This window comes from Colias croceus, chromosome 18 (genome assembly GCF_905220415.1).
Source record: "Colias croceus chromosome 18, ilColCroc2.1".
NCBI lineage: Eukaryota > Metazoa > Arthropoda > Insecta > Lepidoptera > Pieridae > Colias > Colias croceus.
Window position 1 is genome coordinate 4,882,990 of NC_059554.1, and position 27,168 is coordinate 4,910,157.

A 27,168-nucleotide genomic window follows, 5' to 3' on the forward strand; every position below is an offset into this window, starting at 1 on the left:
GAATGAAGTATCTTGTACTTTTTAGGTATATAAATAAAAAGTCAGAAATTCTTCAACAGTAAATATTTATTATAAAAATTGCTCTTATAGCCACATTTCTGTTTCTATAATATATATAATATTTATGTTCATTCTTTGTGCCATTGTTTCACAAAATTATTCCTGTTCTTGTTTTATTTCGACACAACAGCTTAAACAATATTAATATATTACAATATTTCTTACATTAGAACACCGGGAACAATTTTGAGTGACTCGTAACATGAGGAACGTACTAACAATTCGATGTGGAGACTGAGTACATTCAAAATTGATTTCACGATTTCCTAACGAGTATTCTTCTAGTAATATACACAAACGTTTTAATATAAATCCTGTCATTTTTTTGGTAACCAATGGCAATGAAAACACTAAGAAAAATTACACTTATATAAGGATTTTTACAAAGTTACGTATGATGACGCCGCGGACGTTTCTTTGAAATGTCCTCGACTAGAAGACGGATGTGACAACAGTCAACTCGCACAATAATTATTGCTGTATTTCACAACACAATGCGCGGCGCAGGGCTCGCCAACTGATTCCATGATATCTCAAATAATGATAACAACCTGCTATTTATATTTAAACTATTATAAAAAGCGCCTTTGATCTATCAACACTCAGACAGTTGGGCGTAACAGTAAATCTTCACATTGTGTCCTTTGTTTCATCGTCCAAAAGCGGTTTTTATAATTTCCAAAGAATAAACCTGTGCAATATGGTTATATCTACGGGTTTGGAATTTCGATGCATATTTTACATAATTCTGTACACTATTATAATGACAGGACAGTCGATGAAAATATTGAAAATTTGTACATGATTGCAAGCATTCAGAATGAGCATTTATGATATTTCTGTCGCACAATATTTAATTTAAATTTAAATTCATTATTTTTACTAAATAATTTCAAAGTCTCAAACATCAAACATTTCATAAACATCGTGTATTTAAGTACAGTATTAGAATCCAGTCAGCATTTGTTCATTGTGCAACAGAAATGTCAATATAAACTGTGTCAGTACAAAATGGGTTTATGTACGTCATAGAAATATATCCATAATTCACTAACTTACTTAAGTAAACCATCACAACCAATCATACGGACATATTTAACAAAAATATCTAGGTAGGTACGTATGAAAAATAATCAGTTCAATTAAACGATACAAGAAACAATAATTTTAATGCATCACCGAGTTTAGAACCCATGAATTTAACCTAGCTAGAGAATATCTGAGTCTGTACTGGCAATATTTGTGACATCTTACAATAAAATGCAGCATGTAACTTGTGTATCTGTGGTCTGTACTGAGACGTGGGGCGAGCTCGTCCCGCCGCCAACAACATCATCTGAACTTGACAAACGATATCGATAAAATTATTAATTTACATAATTTATTTACAATCGCGTATCACCGCGCTATAATGCCCATCTCCGTAAATTTTATATGTACACTAAATTTAAGAACATAGTTTTCTCTCATTAGCTACCGAATCACAATTCAAATATTAGATTAATTGACAACGGTGGACAAACATGCGCCGGAGCACTAATGCATCTTACTTTATTGAAATTTGTACTTTGTTCTATTAAATGTCGTGATGTATGTTTGGTCCATGCAGTCGCAATTCCATGTCGCGCCGGGCGATGTGCTATCGGGAGCGCGGTCGGTAACGAAAGATAACCTATTATACAAAAATAATTCAATTTCGATGTAACCCGAACTAAATTTGATTGCAATGTCGCCGCAGCGATTGATTCCGACCGCAAATCCTGATAACACATTCATTAAGTCCCATTTCACGCGGGATGCTCACAACCCGAAGCTGCTAATGAGAGAACGTATCATTGCCGCGGTGAGGCAGCACCTTGTGACTAGATCTCTCTTGTTAGGAACGACGGGTTGCCGCCGATTACTATATAACTTATCATTCGATGTCTCAAATCTGTTTACCCATTACCGTAGCCTATTTTGTTTGTATCGCTCGCTATTACGAATCAGATAGAGACGGCCTCCTGGCGGTGGAACTTTATAAAACTATATTACGGACTGCAAACGAAACGCCATTTACTAATAGTCGATAGAACGTTAGGAACTGTGTGTGAGTAATAATTAATTATGAAAAAATATCACTAATATTCACAATTTAAGTAGTATTTAAATAATTTAATGTACTTAATAGTAACGGTATTAGTAAAAATAACTTCCAGCAACAGAAGGCCGTCGCATCTTTGGACAGAACGTGAACGTTAGCAATTCCTGTTGGTTTAAGTACAACCGTGACAGTGTTTATTATCATAAGTATTTAAATTTATATTACAAATTCCAATCGTCAAGTGCGTGCCAATCGTGATACTTTCATTACACTCAGAAACAGTAAGGCTGTTTAATTGACAACCAGTCACAGCGCCATAAAGAAACGTCGGATGCGGAAATAATGAAAGTCCATCGATTTCTTAAGTACTTATCAATTAATAAATTACAGTTTGTTCTCAATTGTTTACAAATACATAGCAGTCAGCGCCGCTCTCGCACCAACATTCGGCACATGTCCATACACACAGAACTGGCGACCGCCTCCCGTCGCCGCTCGCGAGATGCGCACTCTCATAGCAACAAGGAACAGAAGCAATAACACAATAATGTTTGGTAATCTCGCTCATCGTCAGCGGGCGACCGCGCTGCGGCCGACGGGAGGCCGGAGAACATAACACATAGTCACGCCGGTCGACATATTTTACAGAAAATATCAAGACAGAAATAATTTCAAATAATCCTCGTATCCTCTTTTAACATAATAAATATAGCATTTATCTAATTATACACAATAATTTCAACAAAAATTTCAAACACGGATCTTAACGATAAAACGTCTTCGGCTAAGTCACTTGTTGCAGTTCGGAATTCACTTAAAGAAATAAACTTATCAAAAATAACTCGGCTCGCGTTAAAGTCCCGCGTCTCGAAGCTAGCACCTTCCCATAGTGAATTACATAATACTAACTACTGACTGCGCGTTCGCGTCGCGTCACGGGGCGGGCGGCGCCGACTAGAAGAGCCGCGCGGGCGGCGGGGCCGCGCCGCGCGGGCCGGGCTCAGCTGGCGCGCGCGGCCGGCGGCGTATCACAGGCGCTCAGGGGGGCGCGGGCGCGTCCTGCCCGCGCGCCGTGCACTAACTCGTCGGCACCAGCAGCCGCACGAAGCTGTCCTCGCTCCAGCCCCAGTCGTCGGGCCACGTCTCCTCGGGGGGGTCCAGCGCCGACCGCGACGAGAGGCTCAGCACGGAGCCCCAGTCGATGGTGCGCTGCTCCTCGTCGCCGTAACCGGAGTCCCGGTCGGGCTGCGGCGGCGCGGGGAAGGGTGTCGCGCGCCCCGCGGCCCCGTCGCGCGCGCCGAGCAGCTCGCAGCGCGTCACGCCGTTCGCCACGCAGGCGGGTTCGAAGGGCGCCTCTTCGGCGCTCTCGCGCTCCATCTCGCGCTCGATGCCACGCAGCGTGTTGCAGACGAGCACCGAGCGGCGCAGGGAGGGGTCCGCCGTCTGGCGGAAGCGCGCCAGCTTGAGCGCGCAGAGGTTCATCATCTTTAGCCGCCTCTCGCGGTAGCATCGCCGCGAGGCGCAGCGGCCGGCGGCGCGGCCGTCGCAGCAGGCGCGCGCGGCGGCCCCGCCGAGCTCCAGGTAGGACTTGCCGTTCTCGGCGCGGATGGTGTCGTGCGCACCGCACCAGCCGCCGCACCAGCGCCGGCGGCAGGCGCGCCGCTCCTCCTCCTCCCGCCAGCAGTCTCCGCCGCCCGCGCCGGCGGCCACGGCTTCCAGTCGCGCGATAGAATCTTCCCAGCGTGCGACTTTGCCGCCGCCCTCGCACGGGGAGCTGGCGCGCCGCTTGGCGCCGCACCCGCCACCCGAGCCCTGTAAAGCAGAATTCGAAATTTAATATGTATTACAAACATTAGCCACTGTAATAGATCGATCGATAATATATGGATCTTTCTATTGAAACATTTCTATTTAAAGAAATTTTTATTGAAACGGTCATATAAATTTATTAACTATTGTTCTTTGGAATTATATGGCTATGGAAACTATTGATACAAGAACAATCAATTATTATATTAATATGCATCGTTTTGCATAAAGTCTATTTATAACATTTATAAATTAGTTAAATTCAAAAACTTTAAAAATGAGTAATTGTAACTGTTACATTTAACTATTATGATACACGAGCAACTTTATATCTACCGTACCATTTAAGAATTAATTCCAAATGGAAAGATCAAAGTGATATCCAGAGAGCAACTGAGTGTATAGTGAGTCGAACATCGCTCGAGGTACCTGGGGTTGCACAGGGTTCTATTGTGAAGGGACCCTTCCCTTTTTTTGGGTGCAATATGCTTTCGGGGCGCTACCCCAGTGGGGCTCTGGCCAGGTAGATCCGTGTTTCGGAATACAACTGTGGGATTTGGGTACAACTGGCGTTCGCATTCTTCAACTTAAATTGTTACCTTATACAAAAGATTTTAACGAGCATTACGTACGGGAACCCTTCTTTCTAAGTCTTTTCTATTACGATTTACGTTTTCCTTTTATTTTATCCTTCTTGGATTCTATTACCTATGCTTAGAATATATTTAACAAATAGAATAGTTAAAGACGAGAAAAGTGGAAAAAGAATCTATGTGAGACTGAGTAGGTAGGTATTATGAGTTAGACTTTGTATGTAACATTTCAAAAATATTTCACACTGCAAGACCACAAAATTCAATAAATGGATGAATACAAAAGGACAATATAATTAAAAGCAACATTGTAATATCTACTGAAAATAAAACAGCCTAGCGTAAAATCTTACAACTTGTGAAACTTGAAAAACGAGCCGATCTATCGTAATAGCACCTGCGTCGAGAATATACGTGAAGCTTTGTGTTGCTGTAATTCTATGAAGTCAATTTACTGTTGTTTAAATAATTCTCTACTTTGGTAAATTTTCTTCTTAAAAGTAACAACGAATTTTAAGTCGTAATTATTTTATTAAAATATATCAGATATAAAACTCTACATGTAGAGTATTTTTATGTTATCGAATATTGTACTAAATTGACTAAAATCTGATATATTTTATAATATATAATATATTATTAATTAAAATCAAACCTTACTTTGGCATACGATTATTAATGCATTATTTAATTCATTTAATAATCGCTTATTGTCAGTACAGTATCCCAAGATACATGTAATATCGTGAAATCGAAAACAATACATTTTAATAGTACCTACCTATGTAATAAACAATAACAGATCAACCTAATACAATTGGTATATAATGTAACAATTACTTAAGCTATAGCTACGCAATGCTTAAGTGGTAAAAAAAATAGAAAACTTTATGTCCATCGGGCGGCAGATGCCTTTGCACCTGTCACGTATAGGCACGCTTTTCTACGCGAAATAATTCAATATTCCACTGACCCTTCATGACTTCTTATTAAAAATAACTTGAAAAGTATTTCAAAGCTTAAGTAAAATGTTACATTACTCATAAACGTATTATATATCTATCCTTTACCTTAGGTGGCCTGGAAGAAATCGCTTTTAAGCGATAAGGTCACCTTTTGTACTTTACCTCGAATCTGTACAACTATATATTATATACTGTAATGTTAAATGGTGTGGTACAATAAATGGTTAAATAAATAAATAAAAATGAAAAAAAGGCTACATTTTTGAATTGAATAAGGTTTTCGCAATTCAAATCTTTACCGCGTGAATACTCATAAGTACGAGTAGTCACACGGTACGGCGCTGCTCATTGCTCCGTTGACTCAACGATCACTCATCACTAAACTGTAAATAATTATTTTACGTCACCCTCTCTATCGTTCTTCGAAAAACGCTCTTATATTTTCAGCTTTAAGTTATGTAGAGTTCAGAATAAATGTGAAATTTTACAAGTAAAACTTTATACGAACATAATTTTATTTTGTATTATACAGCGAATCAACTGGTATAAGAAGCGAGTAAAATAGCGGTGTCGTCGCCAGCGCTGGCGCTCATGAAAATAAATTTAGTATATGACGTCGGTGCCCTGGCGTTGCCGCATCGCTTCGTGGAACGTGGCCGTGCGACGTTGCCGCACCGTTCGCTCTTTCTAATCTCGTCGTAAAGTTCTTTTTCTGATGCGCAGCGCGTCGCTTGTTCTGTCCATTCGAAACTTGAAAATGTCTGACGTTTATTTTATCGCTCTTGTCGCATACTGCTGCATTTTATAGCCTATGCTTAGTATTATGAACTTTGGCTTAGTGAATTCAATATTTAAATAATTTTGTTTTTAATTAATTTAATTACAAATGTATGTTTGGCTTAAAAAAAATATTTAAGGTAAAATAAAACCTACATGCTGAACTCATAAAATGATACGTAAAGGTAGGAAAAATTTCGAGCAACCAGGCGAGTCGAACAGACTTTCTATGGCATTGTGAAGAAGGAATAGATAGCGGCACAGCATTGCCTCAGAGCGCGCTTAACCATGTCGTTGTCGAGCAGACGAGGGTCGAGGCGGAGCGCAGTACGGCGCGGGCGAGGGAGAGGTTGCGGGGGGCTGCGGCGGGAGGGGCGCGGCGGTGTGCTAGTGTGCGGGCCCGGCGCTGCACGTGCACGCGCACACAGACGCGCCACATAATAACATCGCGTAGCGGCCGTCCGCTTCTATCTAGCGCTACAGCTACCTACGCTCCAACGAGCGCTGTATTATTATAGTCGACTATAAAATGGGGTAGATAGCGTGGGGTGTAGCTCTACATTATAAAGCGAGGCTATGCAAGAAAACATTTCGCTGCTTCTCTACTTATTTGACATTATTCAAACGATACTTTTATGTGGAAATGTTGGCTATCCTTTTCATAAAAAAAACGGTTGAACACTTATAAATCTCTTTTAATAACATAATTAAATTAATAAACTATCGTCGCTTTAATTAAAAGGCTGCATTATAAAATTGAATGTGAAATGTAAACAAAGATGAAAGCATTTTGTGAATGTTATGATTTTTATTACGCTTCCATTGTAAATCGCAAAACACGATAATAAAACGGCGTAACGATATTTACTACAAGTGATCTACATAGGTATTAGGTATCTTTTGTGCTCCATTCATAAATTCATAGCGTGAAGAGGTGTTAATCCGCAATATCGAATCGAGTCGATTGAATGACCGATTAACGAGAACCGTTTCTTTTCTGTATCTACAATAGAGCTGTGGAGCACGTGATCGAGCTGTAGTTTCCATTCATTGAAGGGGTGTTCGGACCTGCTTGCCTTGTTTACAGGTGGCTGAAGATTAGATCGAGATAGCTCCGACTCAAACGTGCTTAATGCATCAAACCCTCGATTGTTTCCGAGCATCCGATTATTATCTCGATCACGATGAATTGAACTTCCTAATGTCTTAATGAAAATTACTCGTTCGCAATTTGTGTATTGTTTTCTATATCTCTGGCGTCAATGTTTATTTAATTATTTCTTATTTTATGAAATCTAAGTGTATCATCGAACATAAAATTATAAATTAATGTATAGCATAATATACCTACATAATATTATATTCCTACAATAAACAAATAGGTATATTTGTGTTATATTTTATAACGACTGCAAACATTGGACCTTAACTAGACGCGATGGAAGCTTATCACTAATAACCATCATGAATCATGATAGGTATTAAAAAAAATACAATCCATCTATCTATAATACGAAAATTATAATCAGCAAGTCACTGATTAAAATTGAATAACATTGTGAAATTCCGAAAAAGCTATCTGCTGATACTTTTAAAAAAAATTCCAAGATACAAAGTGGAAGGCGTTTTCGGGTCGCACATTCGAGCGTTCGCAAGCATAACCAAGGCAGCTCGGCCGGTCTGTGGCACGCACGTTTCCGTGAGCGGCGAGCGAGGCCGCGCCGCGGTGTGTGCGTGTGTGTATACGTACACCGCCGTGTGTGCGCACAACCAGTCTTACATCCTGTTTGGTGGCCCGTCGCTCGCGCAGCTTCGAATACACTTTTTAGAGCTTTTTATTTCACTTCTGCTCCGTTTAGATCGGTTTTAACGCTGCCCGTTTTATTGGGGCATCGGATATTTTAAAATTATTTGTTTTTCGACCGTGTAACATCATAGAATATTAGGCAAAAATTTTTGAATAAAAAATTAAATAAGTATATTTTATTATTTTTTCACTTTCTAAATGTTATAATAGCTATCGATTTATATGAGGCTAGAATCAACATGCAATATAATTTTTAATGATCATTTGAAAAAAATATAATTATAACCTATTTACGTTGTATTCGGACCACAATAAGGAGAATTGGCCGGGTACCGTTACGAAAGTGCGCGGTGAGGTTGAACAATTTAAGTGTGATGAATATAAAAAAAGTTTACGCATACCGTTAAGAAACAAACAAAAGGAATTCCACAGGAATGTGTTCCCGCATAAAAAGCAAGGGTATTCCCGAAACGCATTGTTTACAATGTGCAGAGGCGCGTGCGAGACGTGGCGTTATGCGTTTATTATGATGAGCGACTTGCCACTTGATGCAATGAAAGGGAAAATTGTAGTTTTTTGTGTACCGATGACGCATTCGCTTCCCCGAACCTCGCCTCGCTTGGAATGTCGGTTGCGACTTGCGAGTTTGCAGCCGCCTAGTGGAATGTTTCCTCTTGCCTAGTAAAACCTGCTCATACGAAACTCCTTACCTTCAGTGGTAGCAGACCGTCTATAAATATTGAAACAGTTTCACATGCTTGCAAGTAAGTTTGCGAGATACTCGATGGCAAGAATTTGGTAAATTTATTTGGACACCCTTGGAACTCTACATAGCGTTAAAAACGAATATCAGATTATAAATTTTGCTTTAAGTACATCCATTAGGAAAGAAGTAAGAACATGGTCAGGAAGAGAGGCACATTATATTTTAGTTTAAAATTCTTTGTATTAAAGAGATATTCGATAATTTTTATAATATCGCCCTTTCCAGTTATTCAAAATAACAATAACGTTATAATAATAATTATATATTAGGTATGTGACGTAGCAAGTGCCGCTTTGTATGAGTTGTATGCGATTATTTCTCTACAAAGTTGACAACTTATTTATTCCTGGAAAATACTTGACTGTTTTCTTTCTGAATCGGGATCAAGGGATCGGCTGAATCAACACTGAAGCTATACAACTCTATGTTGCATTTATCTCGTACTTCGGGCTTCTTGCTATGGTTTTTTTATTACATACACATCTAAGTTTGAACTGTTTCTTGAATGGGGTAAGTTACGGTTCGAGCTTGACACTGACATTGTTAGACTCGCGTACGTAGTACATAAATCACTGCAATCCACGGGGCTGAAGTGTTCACGCTCATTTAAGATAATAAATCAGAAACAGCGGGCGTGAGCGAACCGATAATGACGTCACTGGCACGTATCTCGGAGAATCCCCGGAAGAGAATAAAATAAAAATGTCACGTAGCGATCAGCTGTCGGGCGCGAGCGTGACGGGAGGGCCGCACCGCAGCGATACGCATAACGACGCCGCAATAAAACTTATTTTTATGTTTTTCGCTTACAATGGCCGCGCGAAGGTCGAGCTATCTAAATGGGTCAATACACTCTGCGTAGTACGAGCGAACACGTGCTCCCGCGTTTGTAAATAGCGAGATATCGGCCGATTGTTGCAGTGATTAATGGGGGCGCGTAATGACTCGGCGCCGGCCGCCGCCCGCGCCGCTCGCTAATGTGCCCGTTCATTCATCGCCCCGACACTATTATTTGCTGACGGAGATGGTTTTGTTCGCATTCCGGTAATCGATGCGACGACATTAGGGCGATGCCCAATGTCAAGGTTGCACTTGATATGCGCACTCACCCGTCACTCGTTACGTCACCTGCACTTAACCCTCTCTCTAAATATATTTGTTATCAGTCCATTGTGTTCTCCGAATATTTTTGACGTAATCGACATCGTCTTTTTCTGTATTGTTTACAAATATGTACATATTATCTATTGTGCAGTGAACATTTTGCTGTTATATCTCTGTTACAATTTCTACACTTAGTATTAGATACAATAATATGACAACAGCTCTACATCTGGAAACGTATACATATTCTTCACCAAATGTACAAATTAACTTTAAACCTTTTTAAAACAAGAAACCAGATCAATTTCGCATAGTGAAATAAATGTAGGTACCTATGCGATTCTTGATTATTAAAGTCAGAGATAAAATTTTTGAATAGGTATGTATTTTACGTACTTTCAACATTGTATCATTCAAATATTTTCATAAAATATCATAAGTTTAAAACATGAAGATTGTTTCAAATCAGCTGTTGCGTCGAGAAATATACGAAACACTGCAGAGTTAACACTCATGTACCTAGGTGAGCCCTTCGTGTGGGAGCAATCGACAGCCGCGATAAGGGCGAGGTCACGGTTATCAATGGCGGTATCTCCATACGCGTTCGGCCACGACATCTCGCGCCCATTCACTATGAGGAACCCCCCGCGCTCCCCCGCTTCCTGTGCCCACCCCGTACTTCGCGGTGCATCCATGCAACAAGTTAGGTGTCTTGAAGAAGTTCCCAAACTACGTGTGAGGAAACTTGCCCTACATAATTATCTTCCGACTTCAATTACACACCTAATGATTTGAAGTTGCTACAGTATTGTGAATCGTCATTATTGATTGGCTCCATTGTAGCGGTACATACGAAACAAAATTAAACCCACACTCCAAACGCTGATCAACCGAATAAAATTCTAGTGAAACACGCTGGTACATATTTTCAGTGATGCCCAATTAAATATGGATGTGATTGAAAAACGCGTGTCCGGTAACGAGCGTGTACATAATTGGTGGGCGGTGGAAGCCTGGAGTGACCCAGTTGCGTTGCCCGGCGACCCGGGTGTCCCGGCCGAGCTCCCTCTGCCCCCACGCCCCACTCTGCTCCCGTCGCACTAAATAACCTGCCCGAAAGCGACACCTTAACAAAGGTCGTTCAACCGTCACAGGGTACTTTGCTCTTGTGATTTTTCATATGTGATATTCGACACCAACAACCCACTGCGGCCCGTGAAAAGCTGAAGGGCAATCGAGTGTCGTCTATTTCAGGAAAAAACAATTCAATTATTATAGATTCGGCTCGATGAAACAGAGAGGTTGAATTTGTAAATTCAGTTTCAGTTTCGAGCAAATAATGAAAAATATAGCAGCGAAATTCAAATACATTTAATTGTTAAAAGTCGGGTTTACCGACTGCCACCCTAAGACGACGACTCCTTAAAGGGCGGAGGGGGATCGAGTAGAGTTGTATTTCTCCGAACTTGCGCAAAATTTCACTTTCTCTGAAGATGTTATGCGTAAAGTTAGCCACCCCTTTACTCCCGTCTTGGCTAACAAACTTTTATAAAATAGTTTCTCGTCTCTTTAAACATTTATCATCAGCAGTTCTGGCCTATTAACGAGCCATTCAATAACGTTAAATTTATACTGAATACATACGAAAAATTTTATACGCTTTGAAATTTTATATCGGGCTGTATACAAGATTAAAAGTTTAACTAAAAACAAAACTTGCAGTACATTCGCAGAGAGCGCTTTTCACCCTCTGTGTGACATCGTTATCTTAGCAAATTCTAACCGAATAAAACATAAAAACGTACGTCAAAAAAAGTCCTTCTACTCACAAAAACCCTACTGCCACCTCGCCCTCTCTGAAGTTATAAAACACTGAAAGCGAGCGAATGAGGCGCAGTGTTCTCGACCTTATTCCTTATTGTCAAAGCTCAAAGTGGTGTACGCGGAGCGCACACGAAAGTCTCGTGGCTGAAAGGCGAGCACACGAGCGTAGAAGGTTTAAAGCAAAATGAAAGCCGACTTCGCTCTTAATTCACCAGTACATAGATGCGGCATACGAACGTCGATAGAGCTCCCCCGGCCGCCTCACCCGCCCGCGCCGCCTGCCCCCACGCCGGGTATAAATAAGGGGGAAAACTCCGGTTAACAAGAGAGTGAGCACCCTCCCTCGCGGCATCGCTGGAAGGGAGAATTAAGGGGGTTGCGGCGAAGGACGAATTAAGGAGATGAGAGAGCACACGCTCTCGAGACGAAACGTCATGCCGAGCAGGGAATTATACAAAAAGCATCTGAATACTACAATTGCTCATTTCACTTTTTTGTTCTTCGATATATTTTTTTTTAAACTATTTATAACTTATAATAAGTAATCAGCATAATATCTAGTAACCAGAAACATTACTTCAAATACCTACCTAGACGTAGAACAATATAAGTTATAACGTTCATATTATGTAAACATATATTTCTGATTACAAATATCTAGAACTTATTTTTTAAGTCATAAATAACAAACTATATCCCTCTGGAGTTAGGGTTTGTTTTCGGTAGAATTGGTGGAGCTCCTTTGTCTTGCTAATTCTAGACGGAGCAGAATCGATCGTATTACAGAGCCTCAAGGTGGAGTTTGGCCAAACGGAATCGTAATATTCTTTGGAAGAGGGTGGGTATAAATTTTCCATGGGGGCAGACGGGGCGACGTCGCGCGAGGGCGCCGCTGACTCACACGGCGCGGTTACGGGCGTGGGGCGCGGGTAGCACATAATATTATAAGTATCTTCTCACATGTCACAAACTTTTCTCCGCATCGAGAAACTTTGTTAACGTCAACCGAGCACGTGGCCTTCGGCATTATACATAATTACTACGATTCCCGCGCAAATGCGAAAACTTTATAGCCTGCTTTTTACGATCAATGTCAAGTGCTTAGGCCTTAATGAAAACAAATTCTAATATTTGGACTTGTAAATTATAAATATTTATGTTCATTGACAGCGAAGGTTCCTAGTGCTAGTTTTTATAGCGCTTAAATATAGGTAGAGAGCGCAACTCTAGAATTTTACAAAATATCATACCTACTTATATATTTTCTTTTACAAAAAAAAAGTTATTTAATAAAAATGTTGTGTGGTTTTATGAAACCACGGTAAAAGTGAAACTTTTTTTCACACTATAGACATTTAACTAAAAATTATCGTATTTGTACGATAATTGTCGTACGTATCGTGCGTCACGCGACATGCGCTACACAGACGACCAAAAAGTTTGAGACGATGTTATAAAAGTTTCAAGATGACCAGCAGATACACAAACATATAAGAATATCGCAAATCTTTTTTTATCCAACTACGTAGATTGCTTAGAGCGGAAATACATTGAAAATACATTAAATGCCAAACAGCATAACATATAATAATAATTGTCCGTGATAAGAGTGTCGGGCAATCAGCGTTACATCGGTCCGTCACCTTGAAGACTGATAACGGGCCCGCTGATAAGACGCTTGCGACATTCTCGCGGTACAAGTTACAGCCGTGATTATTTAATTATAATTTTACATAAATCTTTACAGCTTTTATTAGGCTACAACTCATTGAGTAATTTACATCATTACATAAAAACATGCACCGACTATCATTATGCAAATATCATGTTATCCATTCACCAAGATTTTTTAATCGTATTCAGTGTTACGATGATCATTAATACATGTATTATCAGTATGCCATACGAGTTTCGCTGAGTGTGTGTTTACTATTTACTGTTTATTATCATAAATATTTTGTCATTTTTCTTATAAATTGGTAATCAATATGAATCTAAGAAATTAAAGTGCGGTGTTGAAAGTTGAATATTATATGTTTCATAAAATATTCAGTATCGTGATACTTTTTCTTATATTGCATACATATAACGCATATATTTCTTTTAGAACCTAAAAAGCGACGCGTTCGTATTCAGCATTAGCATATTGAAAGCAATACATGTTGGAAGATGTGTATTCGTTCGCTGCGCTCTGTGAACTGAGTCCTGAGAGTTCTCTCCAGGCTGTATATTGTTATATCCATTGCGACGAAGGGGCGGCTTTATCTATATATATTCGCCCCTCCTCCAAGAAAATACGCTGGCGTAGCGCGGGAACGACTTTCCCGCTAAAACTTATAGCCAGTTCGTTTTGACGCGACGCTTTTTCATGAGCTTGACTTAGCCGTCTTTTATGGAAAGCAGATTTTGCACGAGCTAAATAACTTCGCAAATTTATGAGCATTCAATCCTGTTATGTCTAACTTTGTTTCTTTAGTTATTTTACGAATAAGGCTGATAATTTCAACGAGAAGAATACTAGGAGCTTGATATTTGTCTAGAACCTCGCTCGGTATAATCAATATAGGTACCTACTACCTAGTGGGTAAGGAAAACAGAAATGTGGCCACCAAACGTATCGCTCGGTTTACTGTTGCCAGCTAATGGCGATAGGGCCAGTGTGGTAGTACCGTTGCTGCTTTGCATAAGTAATGACCACCGATGCCCCCCCTCCGTCCCGCGCCCCTCGCCCGCCCCCGCTCTAGGCCTATCGATTGCGGCGGCGCGAGGGCGGGCCGCATCGCCGTAATTGTCACAGCAAGTAAAATCATACTCGTTTCTCTTAATATCCGCCTTATTACTGTGGCATAAAACGCAAACTGCCTAAAATCAATCTCAAATAGACTACCAAATGTGTTATAGTCGGCTCTAAGTTTGGAGGCGGCTCGTAATAGAGCCTTCGAAAATTCTATGACAGAGCTTAATTAGACAGGCGTGCGATAGCGACAAATGGATTTTACTTGTCGAATATTTCTGCGCAAATTCTGGCCTTAAAAGTAAACTGTTTAAAATTAGTGATACTGTGTGTGAATTGAGCTGACCGTTTCAGCTCGTCGTACCTATATATTTGTTCATTTTGTTAGCAGCAATCTGCCACCAGCTAAAAACAACACGATTTTCAGACGTGCTCAGTACAAATAGAGAGCTTAATTCAGATGTTGAATTCGGATATTTTCAAAATTATTGCAGATTTAAATATTTCTACCGATTGGAACGTATGCCTTACGTCGTACCTACAGCTACAGTATGCTACACAACGTTTTCATCTTTTTAGAAAACAATAACGCATTCGAGCAACGAAGCGAACGACGTCGCATCGCATGTATTAATAGTAGTCGTCTAATAGCGCTGTTTTTTAGCGCACAACCAGCGACGAAAGTATGGTGAAAGTTGCGCGTTGACGTCACACACACACGCGCAAACACGCGTGCTGTGCCCGCGCCGCAGCCGACGTGACAGCCGAGGCGCGCCGCTCACCTCAGTCTTACCAAACGACGTTGCAACACATCGCATGAGAAATACACCAGCCCGATACTCAGTGGCCTCTCTCGACACGTTCTCTTACCCAACAGACTGTACGTACGAGTTCGACTCCGCTGTAATATACGACTGAACTCTACCGAAGGACTATGGGCGTTCCCCGCTGCTGATAATAATTGATTATATACGGGTTCTACTGATTGCATGCGGGTGGCTTAATAAACAAAAATACAAGTCATAAATAACAGAAAAAGTCGAGACGTATGTGGACAAAAGTTTACCCGAGACGTCTGTGCAAGAGCCCGGCCTAGATTAAACTAAATACACACGCATTTCATTCATAATATAATCACGAGGATAGTTAATCGGATGGTGTCGTATGTGAAGGGCAGAAGTAGCAAAATTCGCCGGCATTGGAGTTACGGCACGCCGCCCGTGGCGACAATTAATTACATAAAGTGAGAGATGAAAAGGAAAACGACCGACGATCAGCTGATTTCTGATGCGTACGTAAAGTGTTCTATAATTACCTACAATGTTATATTTTGAAAACCATTATTGATTAAAATCGTTGTTACCACGTTGATTCCATTGCGTAGGTAAATGTCTAACCAAAAAATAAGCTGAAATACCTACGTACCAATTTGTTTAATGAGATTGTTTATGATGCTGTACGCGTGCTAATAAGGTTCACATTTAAATCGCACAAAGAACACTAATTATAGGAATCTACTTGAAAACTGTGCACGATACAACAAATTTTAATTACCTACCTACTCTACCAATCATACATTGATAGCATTTTGCATTACATGTTTACAAAAGACTCTTAATTTGCAAAGTGTAGGTGTAATCTGTAGAAGCTTTATTTTTCATTGCCAAAAAAGCTATGAGAGGTGACGTCACGACCTCAGTGGGGTAAAGGAGATTAGACGGGGTGGGAACGAGATTGGGAGCGGAGGCGTTCTGACGCCAGCACCCCTACCCCTTATACTCGATTTCAAAGCGTACTGCTCAACTTGATTAAAATTTTTATCGTTATCATCGAATTATTTTCGAAATACTGCTAAGAATAAGGTTAGTGAGTTGTTTATGGTAATGCGTTTTTTGGGTTAACTAAGGTGCATTTATTGTTAATGTGCGATTGGAATATATTGATGAAATTTAAAGAAGTGTAATTTTCAGTTAATGAATCATTTTCAAACTTTTTGTCAAAGTATTTAAAAACAAAATAGCTCAAACATTTAAACTGTGAACTAATTAGCAAATATTCAGTACAAACCATTTCGAGGCACGAGTGAGTTTCCATGATAACGTTTCTATAGAGATCAAGAGACGGGACGGGGGGTGAATCCCCACAGTGGGGAGACATGTCGATCCCCTTACCCCACACTCACACACTGCATTATAGTAATTTACAATTAAAAATATTTTCTAGTCGTATTTGAAAAAACGGAAAAGATACCTAATCCTGATTTAACCCCTTATTGCATGAATTATTAAGGAGATGAAATAAAAATTATTTTTTTGCAAAAAAGTGTTTATTAGACCTTACATTATGAGATCAAATTGAGAAAAAAAATTATTTACTTATATTATAGAAAATATATAACGGCGCCATATATGGACTCGTATGCAGTGTTTGTTGTATTTTTTCTGTCATATATGGCTTCGTATGCAATTAGAAAAAAGTAACTGATTAATAAAATAAAAACATATTCCGGACTAATTTCACACACACGGTTGCTAAGCCCCAAACTAAACTTAAGCTTGTATCCTGAATGCTTAGTCAACTGATATGCTACATATACTTTACATAAATCCTATCCTACTTATATTATAAATTCGAAAGTTTGTGAGGGTGGATGTATGTGTATGTGTTTGTTTGTTACTGTTTCACGCAAATACTACTGAACCGACTTCTATGAAATTTAGCACACATAATATAGAGGGTAACTTGGACTAACACATAGGATAGGTTTTATCCCGAAAATCCCACGGGAACGGGAACTATGCGGGGTTTTCTTTGAAAACGCGGGCGAGGCCGCGGGCGAAATGTTAGTACTTTATATGGATACCTAAATAACACTCAGAATCACAGCCAACTTATACTTCGTGAAATTGCTTAAAACAATTACGTTTGTCATTATAACATAAAAACACGTTATATTTTTCACATAACGTGAAGGAACGAAATTGGAACAATATAGGCATAGCTGACGGGCGTTCTTCTTCCAAATTCGGTAATGACTAATCCCATCAGATCGTACAGAATCAAAGTGAAAATCCAGATGTCCTGCAGGAGTTTTTCGTAGCTTTTTTGCGGTAATTGGCGAGTCAGAAATACTGAGGAGACTCCAGAGATGCCGATGTTTCTAAGTTTTTGAGAGACGACCACGTCTTTTGGTAATAAGAGCTTTCCCTGACTTTCGCATTTGCTCTGAAACGGCTAATTAAAAATCATACAGTGGCATATAGCATGAGTCTGTATTTATTGATGATGATATAATATTTACATGCTTAGCATAGTGAGATAAAAGTGTCTAGGATCGATACTGGAACAATCAGTGAAAGTATCCATGCTGTGCTTGAATGCATACCCAGCCACATATGACATAATATATTTTGGACGGAATGCATACGAAGCCAAATATGACAGATTTGGAAAAGTACAAAAAACATGATTAAAGCAAAAAAAACAACCTAACCAAATGTTTTACCTTATTTTAGAAAGACTAAAGAATGAAGAAATATTTTTTTTCATGGCTTTACTCACCTTTTTGATATTGAAATCTTAATTTGAAAATCACGGTTTTTTCCGCGCACCCAAACCGTCGCACGCCCTAGACTAAATCTATAATATATCTGATGGATAATATTTACACTGTATAAATTAATTACATTCCAATTCTCGATGAAATGCTGTTTAAGATGTAAGGTAGTTTTTTTAGATATTGTTTATAGTTAGCCTATAAAAAATTCATAAACTTCGTCGTCCATATATGGCTCCGTATGCGGTAAGGGGTTAAGACTATTGATTTTTGCAATTTTCTTTAACACATTTCAATCTAGTATTTATTTTGTATTTTGTAACTATGTACTAATTAATAAGTCCTTTGTGTATCATATAAATACCTATAAATGACATTTCATATTTTTGAAATATTTAAGCACTTAATGAACGCCTAAATAAAAATATTATTTTCCGATTCACAAAAAAAAAAGTGTGAATTCTCATAGCGGCTGAATACGACAAGCAACGGAAGAAGAATGAATTTTTAATAAACACAGCGCGGGTGGGTTCTCACTACCCATCTACCCACCTCTAAACGGCACGCACTTAGAAGATTAGTCCCGGGAGCAACTCTACCTAAGTGACTAACAACAAACATCTATATTAAAATAAGACCGTTTCTTTTACTACATCAAATAATCAAATCTCGAATATATTTATTTACGATCACTTCACTCCTTTAGATCTATCAAAACAAATAGGATAATAAAGCACCGCACGTGGACGTAAACAAACAAAAAAGTGTCACACTTTACACGAAATCATAAATCCGAACATCAACAGGTAGCGCGTAATAAAATAAAAGCAATAAAAGATAAGGCGGCGACCCGGAATGCAATAACAATGTAAATAGAGTTTTATAGTGTAAACAAGAAGAATATGGATGTGTTACGTAAACACTACGTCAGCGGGCGGCGCGTCACGGGTGCGACGTCACGGGAAGTCCGCAATAGATATACATATTTACAGTAGCCGTGCACCGCGCGGGTTCAATGTCGAGCTATCTATCGCCCATCAATCACCGATAGACGCGGGACATCCTCCCGCAAACAAACATCGCCCGTCGCGCCCGTTTCTATTTCCCTGCGAGCCGCGACTTACTACGGCCGCAGTTGTGCACGGATCGACTGTACCTAAAACGAGACATAAATTTTACCGTTAGATTACGCGTCATCGATTTGACGTAACATTTAGCACGCGCACGTTAATCTTTCAGCAAAAAGCGGCGATGCGGACAGATGAGTAAACAATCGATGTATGGTAATTATCGCCGGCGGAAAGTATCGATATCGTCGGTGCGTGACTGGTGGAGAGGTGAGCTGGGAACAAGGCCGGCGATGTTTACAAACTTCCGTCACGAGCCGCGAGCACTTGTCACCGTTCCGTTCCTCACACACGTCTACGCAAATAATGGCGAGCCCTCACCATTGACATTGTCCCACTTAGAACGACTGGCCGGCTGTCTAGACTTAAAATGCGTCCGTTGATAGACAGATTACTTGTATGTTGTAACTTACGATCGTTTAACTGTTGCGTGTATTGTCTCCATTGTCTCCCTACTTGGCGAGTCAACGCTGCGTTGAAATCATTTTGTCTTCCTAGTACAATTTCGCTTCAAAGATATTCAGTATATTTTAAATTTCATAAAAGCATAAAATATGAAAGAGAATATGTCACACTGCAACAGTAAATAGCAATTCCTTGATTATAAACGTCGACAAATGAGCAACGGTATTCGCTAAAGATAGAATAACGTTAGCGAAGAGTATTCTAAATTTTCAAAGGCGTACCTACACCCTTATATTTACCGTGCCCTGTATAGGGTGGCTAGGGGAGCGCATTGGGGTGGCTGGCAGCCCCGGTGCAGTAGGCGCGTAGTAGCTGCAATAACGGAGCAGTGAAAGTGTCGCGGCTCGCTTCAACCGTCAATGGGTGAAGACGTACTACTTACTCCCTTCACCCCTTCGTCTTGAGCACAAACTTGCAGTTAATACTAAGTTATTCGGCAAGACAGCACGTATGCAGCGCGCAATGCACTCACGAACATCGCAAATATTTTACGCGTTGTAGGTACCTAAATTGTTCGTTTAAAAAGTTATAATTTTTCAATACGCAAGTTGGAGTTGGTTGTAAAAACAAGCTAACATTGATCAGTCATTTATAAGAATGGATATGAACGATTTTGGATATCGAAACGTACGTGATCGCGTGGTGACATGTCGCGGCGACAAGCATATAAATGCGAGGAACGAGTACACCGTCATTATCTCAAATAATGAATGAAACGGAACGTAAATTGAAATGTATCGCGTGCCATAATCCGCGTGCATTAATCTCACTCAAATGCCGATCGTTGCGTCACATCGAACAGCAAACGGCTCAAGTTCATTGATCCACTTAATGTCCGCGCTAAATGTGTCGTTATTGTTGAATGTCAAAACAATGTTACATAATAATACGCGTTTACATGCCATTTGCGCACGTGGTGGAGTAGAGTAGCGAGCGGCGAGGAGCGATCCGCGGCCGCGTTCCGGCGCCTGCCCACTTCCGACTGATCACTCGCAATACGTCATTATGTTTATTTATGAGCTTATGATTATAAAATGACGTTTACTACATTCTGATATCGTTCGAGTTGTATAATAACATCTATTCATTCATAAATGATTAATAGTCGCTACCTACGAAATAGATTTGTAGTGGCATTAATGAAGCTATTATCGTTTAATTATACCTAAACAAGATTTTACGCTTGCCGTCTGTAGTAAAACATAATTCACAACATTAAAATGTTTTATTTACATTTGTTCACGTCAAACCATTAAAGGATTTGTGAGGTAATATTTTATTTTCCTTACATTCTTACTACATACAAATACAACTAAACTATTTATACCTATTCTTTACAGCTTTAGCAAAAATAAACACGCTAAGTCATCGTACCATTTATAATTTTTATTATTAGATATTGCCTTCAACCTATTATAAACTATACAATCTAGGTATTATAACTTATTGAAACTTATAAAAATAATCCACATTGCTACAAAGAGGCACCTTCACCATATGATTATAATAATTATTATCAACAACCAGTCTGACATAATAAAAGTATACACAAATAAACATTTAAAATTGATGACTGCTATTAAACTTTCACCCCAGGATGAACTTGACCGTCGAAATAAGAAAATGGCAATAAAAACGTCAGTCTTATGGCATGACGTGAATTTACATAAATTATTATTGGCGGCGGAGCGTCTGGGACGAACGGTCGGGAGCATGTTTACCCGGTTGCAATGTTTATATAGGCATCCGTACACGAAACTGAAGTTCAACGACACCTTTATTGTTTTATAGGCACGTAATTGGGTCGCGGTGCGTTCAAAACATGTGTGCTTAGTTGGCAGAATCGCAAATCGAAAGACACCGTTTTGCAACTTTGAGCTGCTTTTATTTATTCACTTTCGTATGCAATTTACATTTTTCAATGTTGACTTGGGATTAGTTCCTATGTAGGTAAGTAATTGTTTTATGACTTTAATATCTATTTTAACGTATTATCTAATGATACTGATGTAGTTATAGTTAATGAGTTAACCAGTTTCTGCGAACATTCAACTGTTAAATAATTTATGCTGGCAACTGGGATTTCCAAGAGATTACGACATAATTTGGTGTTTGACAGAGAACCCTACTAAATACGGACGGGAGCCGCAAGTCGCAACACAATTCAAAAATAACAAATTATAGGATTAGCACATTTCAACACTTGTTCATCGAACAGCGCGTGCCAACAATAGACCAGTAAAAAAAGTAAAAAAAAAAATAATCAAACAGACGTCACGAGTAATTCAATACGATAATAAAATATGAACCGCATTGAATTCGGTACCTACACCTGACGCGGTTTTTCTAAACAGGTGCGATCGGCCATTCATAATTCACATCGTTAAGTGTCGATGCCCTATATTATTGTAGTGTCTCAAGTTCATTGAGTCACACAATAGGCTCATAATTGGTTGTAAACGTTTATGTCAAAACGCCGGCGCGATTCATAATGTTTTACATAATTAGTTTTGTTTGCATACGTGATTATTATGCGTGTCTTCGCGGATGACGTCCGGTGCGTTGCGGCACATTCATTCATTTGTTTATATTGTTTACTAACTTTAAAGCCACGTGCTCCAATGTGAACGTGTTAAGTGATTATCACAATCGCATCCGTTGATAATCGAATTTGTGCGTTCAAGATTCGCGATAGCGTTGTGAGAATTTCACGGGCATACGATTTATGTTTTGTTATTTATATTCAGTCTGGTGTAGACTGTAGTCAATTTAAAAATGATATAAGTTGTCTGGTGGTATTTGAATAGTTTAACTTGATTCTGATACATATACCTAGGTACATATACGATTTAAGTAAATTTCTGTACACGTGAAAACTGAAAACACAAATCTCAATTCATTTTTTTTTCTTTCTTCTTGGCAACAAGATGGCAATTGACTTTTTGACAAATTAACATTTGCTGTGCAATGTTGAAAATGACAAATTAATGAACTTTGGAATATTTAGTCTGGAGTTCCTCAGAAAAATAATATTAAGCAAAATCTAATAAATCCCAAAAAGCACTTGTAATTCCTAAATTTCTTATCGTGCATAATCATAGGTACCAACCTACCTATTTCTTCATAAAATATTTTGCATTATTAGCAATACAAAATATATATTTAAAAAATAGTAAGACAAATCTACGAGCAATTTAAAGTGTAGGTACCTAGTCTTTATCCGAACTGAACCAATATCAAGTTCGGAATAACGGGTTATTGGCAAACAGCAATACACGGCATACGAGTGACGTGTGAGGGCTGAGGACAGATGCACGTGACTGCAACAAGTTGCATTCCTAGATGCACCCTTCACCCACCCACCACCCGATAGGCCTACCAAAGTTTATGTCAACAAACGAAAGTTATTTTAACTTGGTTACTACCTAGACAAAAACGAAATAACAATAAGTACCAACCATTATTATTATCGCCTTATTCTTTGAAACGAACTTATGGTTAAACAATTACAACGATATCAATAACTTATCTGATAAGCGATAATGTATTATCGGCGGGATAACATATTTGCAACACAGTTTTTTGTATATCGTTTCTATTTCTTTTTGAAAAGAAAAAAGAGATAGACAGAGAACCAAAGAAGGTATGGGGCGGGGCGCCCCAATCGTTGCCATAACAACGACCCCTCGTGCTTGTTGGGAAAACCCGAAATTGAAATAGGAATATACATCAAGACTGTTATTAGCTTGTACCTACAATCTACATACTGTAATAAAAATAAATATTCCATTAGGACTAGCTTTTTAATGTAGCATAAAATAACTATGTTTTAGGTATATAGGTATATGACTATCGTTTTTTTCATAGTTCTAATTATTTCTTTGTTTTAATTTATTTTCATATCTTTATAATTTTAAATATAACTAGAAGGACATCTCTAACCCAGGGAAAATGCGAAAAATATGTATATTCGTTATTATTCGAATATAGACACGAGTTCGTAATAAAACGAAGGAGCAATATAGAAAGTAAAGTGTGTTCGCGCTGGCAAGCCAACTCGGCGATAATTAATGTGGAGTCGAGCGAGCGAACGGCGCCGGCAGCCTCGCGCCGCGCACACAAAAAACCCGCCCCGACACAAAAACACCCGTCGCCAGACAGGGACGGCGCTACGAGTTAGAGTGAAACAGTAACGTTTACATATTTCTTGATGACTTCTCGCTCGCCTCGAGCGTCGCGCAGTTATCAAGATTCGAGGCGAATACAGCGCTTTTGATTTAAAACTACAGAATGCGCCCTTCTATCTATCACATGACGTTTGACAGGTCGCCGGAAACGCGGCAAGATGTCAGATTCGAAAAAAAGGCGCGTATCGCACTTTTAAGTTTAAACATTTTTTTAACTATTTGCGTTTCACAATATCTAACAAAGGACTAAGTTTTAGTATATGAGGTATTAAATACAGCAAGTGAGCGATGTTTAACGCAATAACTTCTTGGAAAATTACAAATAACTATTATGCATATTTCGCTTTCTATACTAACTTTAACGAATATAGGACATAATATATAATATGACTGCAAAGTTAATCACTATGAACATATTCTAGAAATATATTTTGGGTAGGTATTTACATAAATTGAGTAAAAATTGAAGTACGACAGACAGAAATTACGGAGGGTAGACATAAACTGATGGTTATTAATAATATCTGTGAAAAACGAATGAATCCCGCATAGATTAAAAGATCCAAAATACGAAGTAAACAACTTTTTTATGATTGAATTCTACTCATTTTTAAATGAATAAATATTGCTTTCTCTAATAAAACGTTCTTAGTTCATACATCAATAGTTACTAGACAAGAAAGAACTTGAACAAAGTGTTGCAAAGTTCGAATTGTGCAATATCAGGAAAAATATTTCTATGAAAGCATTTATTTCCTCGAACGGGATTATAGTTTCCATAAGATCCAAAAGAACATAGTTGTCAAAACCTAGTCTTGGACTTACAAAAATCACTTGATGTTACTCAACAGAATCAAGTTGCAAACTAAGTTGAAGTTGAATAAATTTCCACACACAAGAACAGTTCGCACTGGGGGACGTATATTTAGAACTGTATCTTACCTGGAAATCACTCCACATCTTCATGGGGATACACCATAGTTCCGATACGAAAACATCACAAGAACACGATAACAACTGTCAAATATGTCACAGCACGGCGTCACTAACACGTACAATCGGTGCAGAGGCCGGGCGCAGACTGACGAGAGCAGAGCGAGGCGAGTGTCGGCCGCGGCCGGGACTTGCGACGTTTCGGAGTTGCGATCGGCCTGAATCGGCCCCGCTTCGCCCGACCTGCTTCGACTGTACGGCTTTCGGCACACAATACTGGATTCTACGTTCACAGCGCTGCGCCCACCTGCGTTATACTTCCACGAAAAACAAAATTAAACTTACCCTCCACTGGCTCCAGCATGAACACAGAGGATTTATGTGTAGCTTTCTCCCAGATTGCAATTTAAAGCACTTTTCTACGAAAAAATACTATTGGAGTGGTCAAACAGCTTTTGTCTTTGGTAAAAAATTAAATCTTTCCTAAGCAGGTTCATTACGCCTCTAAAACAATTATTGATATGAATCCCTAAACTATTAATAATAAATTAAATATTAGACAAATAAATAATGAACATAGAGGAACCAACGCACGCACATAAATAACATTTTTCATTACCTCGCTACGATATTGAAAGTACAGACATAGATAAAAAGCTCAAAGTTTCATAGGTCAGATAACTGTACGGTGACAAAAAAAGCTCTCGGAAACAAAGTTTCGAGTGCAGGGTGCGTCGTACGTAGCAGGAAGTTCGTAGCTGTAAAACTTCGTAGCGTCCGTAGCGTGAAAGTTTTGATTTCAACGATTTGCGTTGCGGCAAAGAGGGCCGCAAGGCCGCGCTAGATATAGACCTGTACCCTGCCAATGACACAATATGTACATTAAGAATTACTCGCAATACAATGCACAGCAAACTCTTCACCATTGCTCGGTCAATCATACAAAACCATCAATGTACACAAAACTCGAAAATTAAACAAACAGTAGAGATATCAGAGTTGCTTTTTCCTCAGTCTCTCAATAGAGTGCGCCACTTGGTTACTTGACGACTACGCCCTTACTGTGTTCAGAACGAATTTTGCAATTCCTTCGATAACAAAGGATTGCTGGTATTCGTCATACACTAAAGCGTCGCTACCGGTACGATGTTGATATACGTTTTGCAATGCTGCAATGTATTGTAAACTTGCGATGCAATGTTACAATGAGGAAAATGTTTTGTCTCAGTACCTGCGAACTGTCCCGAAGTCCGTACAATGGAAATTATAAAAATATAATGTATTGGAAATTAAACGCTTGGGTTGGCGCGAAATGAATTTAATACTTTCGTTAGCTGTTACATACTCGTACATAGTGCTTATCGCCATGACCAAGCGCATTCGATTAGTGCAAGTGAACGAGTCTGAACTAAATAAACAAACAGACTCATACCTTTTCGCTTCTATATAATAAATACGTATTATAAAGGGAATGTTTCACTTCTTTTCAAACTCAAACTCAAACATATATTTATTCAATTAGACTTCTTCTAGAAGCCTTCTTCAATGTTCTCTCCTACTTCTCTTCTTTATGTATGTTAAATATATGTAACGATGAATACATGTAATTTTTGTGATTGATTTACCTTTGTACCTACATTTACAATTCAGTTTACAGTTAATGAAATATAAGTCTCAATAAATGTTTATTTTTAATTTTTTATAGGTATATCAGTGTTTTATTTCATAAGTATAAAATTAAACATTATACCCAGACAGGTGAATTCAGGGATCGAGGAAAATTTATCTCAAAGGAAAAAAAGAAAATATTGTAATAAATAAAAATATTCTTTTTTCATATACTTTAATTGGCTTTAGAAAGACAATTCAATACTTTCCTATTGAAGTCGGTATCAAGACGTATGTCCATGACATTACATTTTTATCAGAAGGCCCGTGAATATGACCCCAAACAATGGCCGAGAGCAACAGGCCGCTCTAACTTTAAGGCCTGAAGTCCACCTGACAGATAACTTACTTTATAACACTACAGCACAGATAACATAATACTATAGGTAGTATATACATATGTCTTTTAAAATATAGATAGAATATTGTGCTTTCATTTTGCGAAATTAAGTGGGTACCTATCACTACCTACGTCAGAATCCAATGATTTACACTTTTTGAACGTAATAGGAGCTGTTTGATATTTATTCTTTTTTTATTAATACGAATTAATAAAAAAAAAAATAAAGGGTAGTCCAAAAGTAGTGCCAAATCGATGTTGACAAAAAAACTACCTAAGTACCTACTTAATAAAATAATTCTAGAAGGTAACTGCTTCCCCATATGTGCTCAACACTATATCCATAATAGTTATGTATATGTTTACCTCA

General features: G+C 38.9%; 1 protein-coding gene across 1 annotated transcript; it reads right to left on the minus strand.

Annotated features, from left to right (window-relative positions):
- Positions 1 to 48: 48 nt before the first annotated feature.
- Positions 49 to 24,926, minus strand: LOC123699570. The gene is made up of 2 exons (XM_045646547.1): positions 24,800 to 24,926; positions 49 to 3,955 (listed from the first exon to the last, which is right to left on the minus strand). The coding sequence occupies exons 1-2, from the start codon at positions 24,821 to 24,823 to the stop codon at positions 3,221 to 3,223; spliced, it is 759 nt and encodes a 252-aa protein (XP_045502503.1). The 5' UTR covers positions 24,824 to 24,926; the 3' UTR covers positions 49 to 3,220.
- Positions 24,927 to 27,168: the final 2,242 nt, after the last annotated feature.

Coding starts and splice junctions, on each gene's coding strand:
- LOC123699570 (XM_045646547.1), bottom strand. CDS start 24,823: ATGAAGATGTGGAGTGATTTCCAG. Junction 3,956..24,799: donor AGATGTGGAGTGATTTCCAG/GTAAGATACAGT, acceptor TCTGCTTTACAG/GGCTCGGGTGGCGGGTGCGG.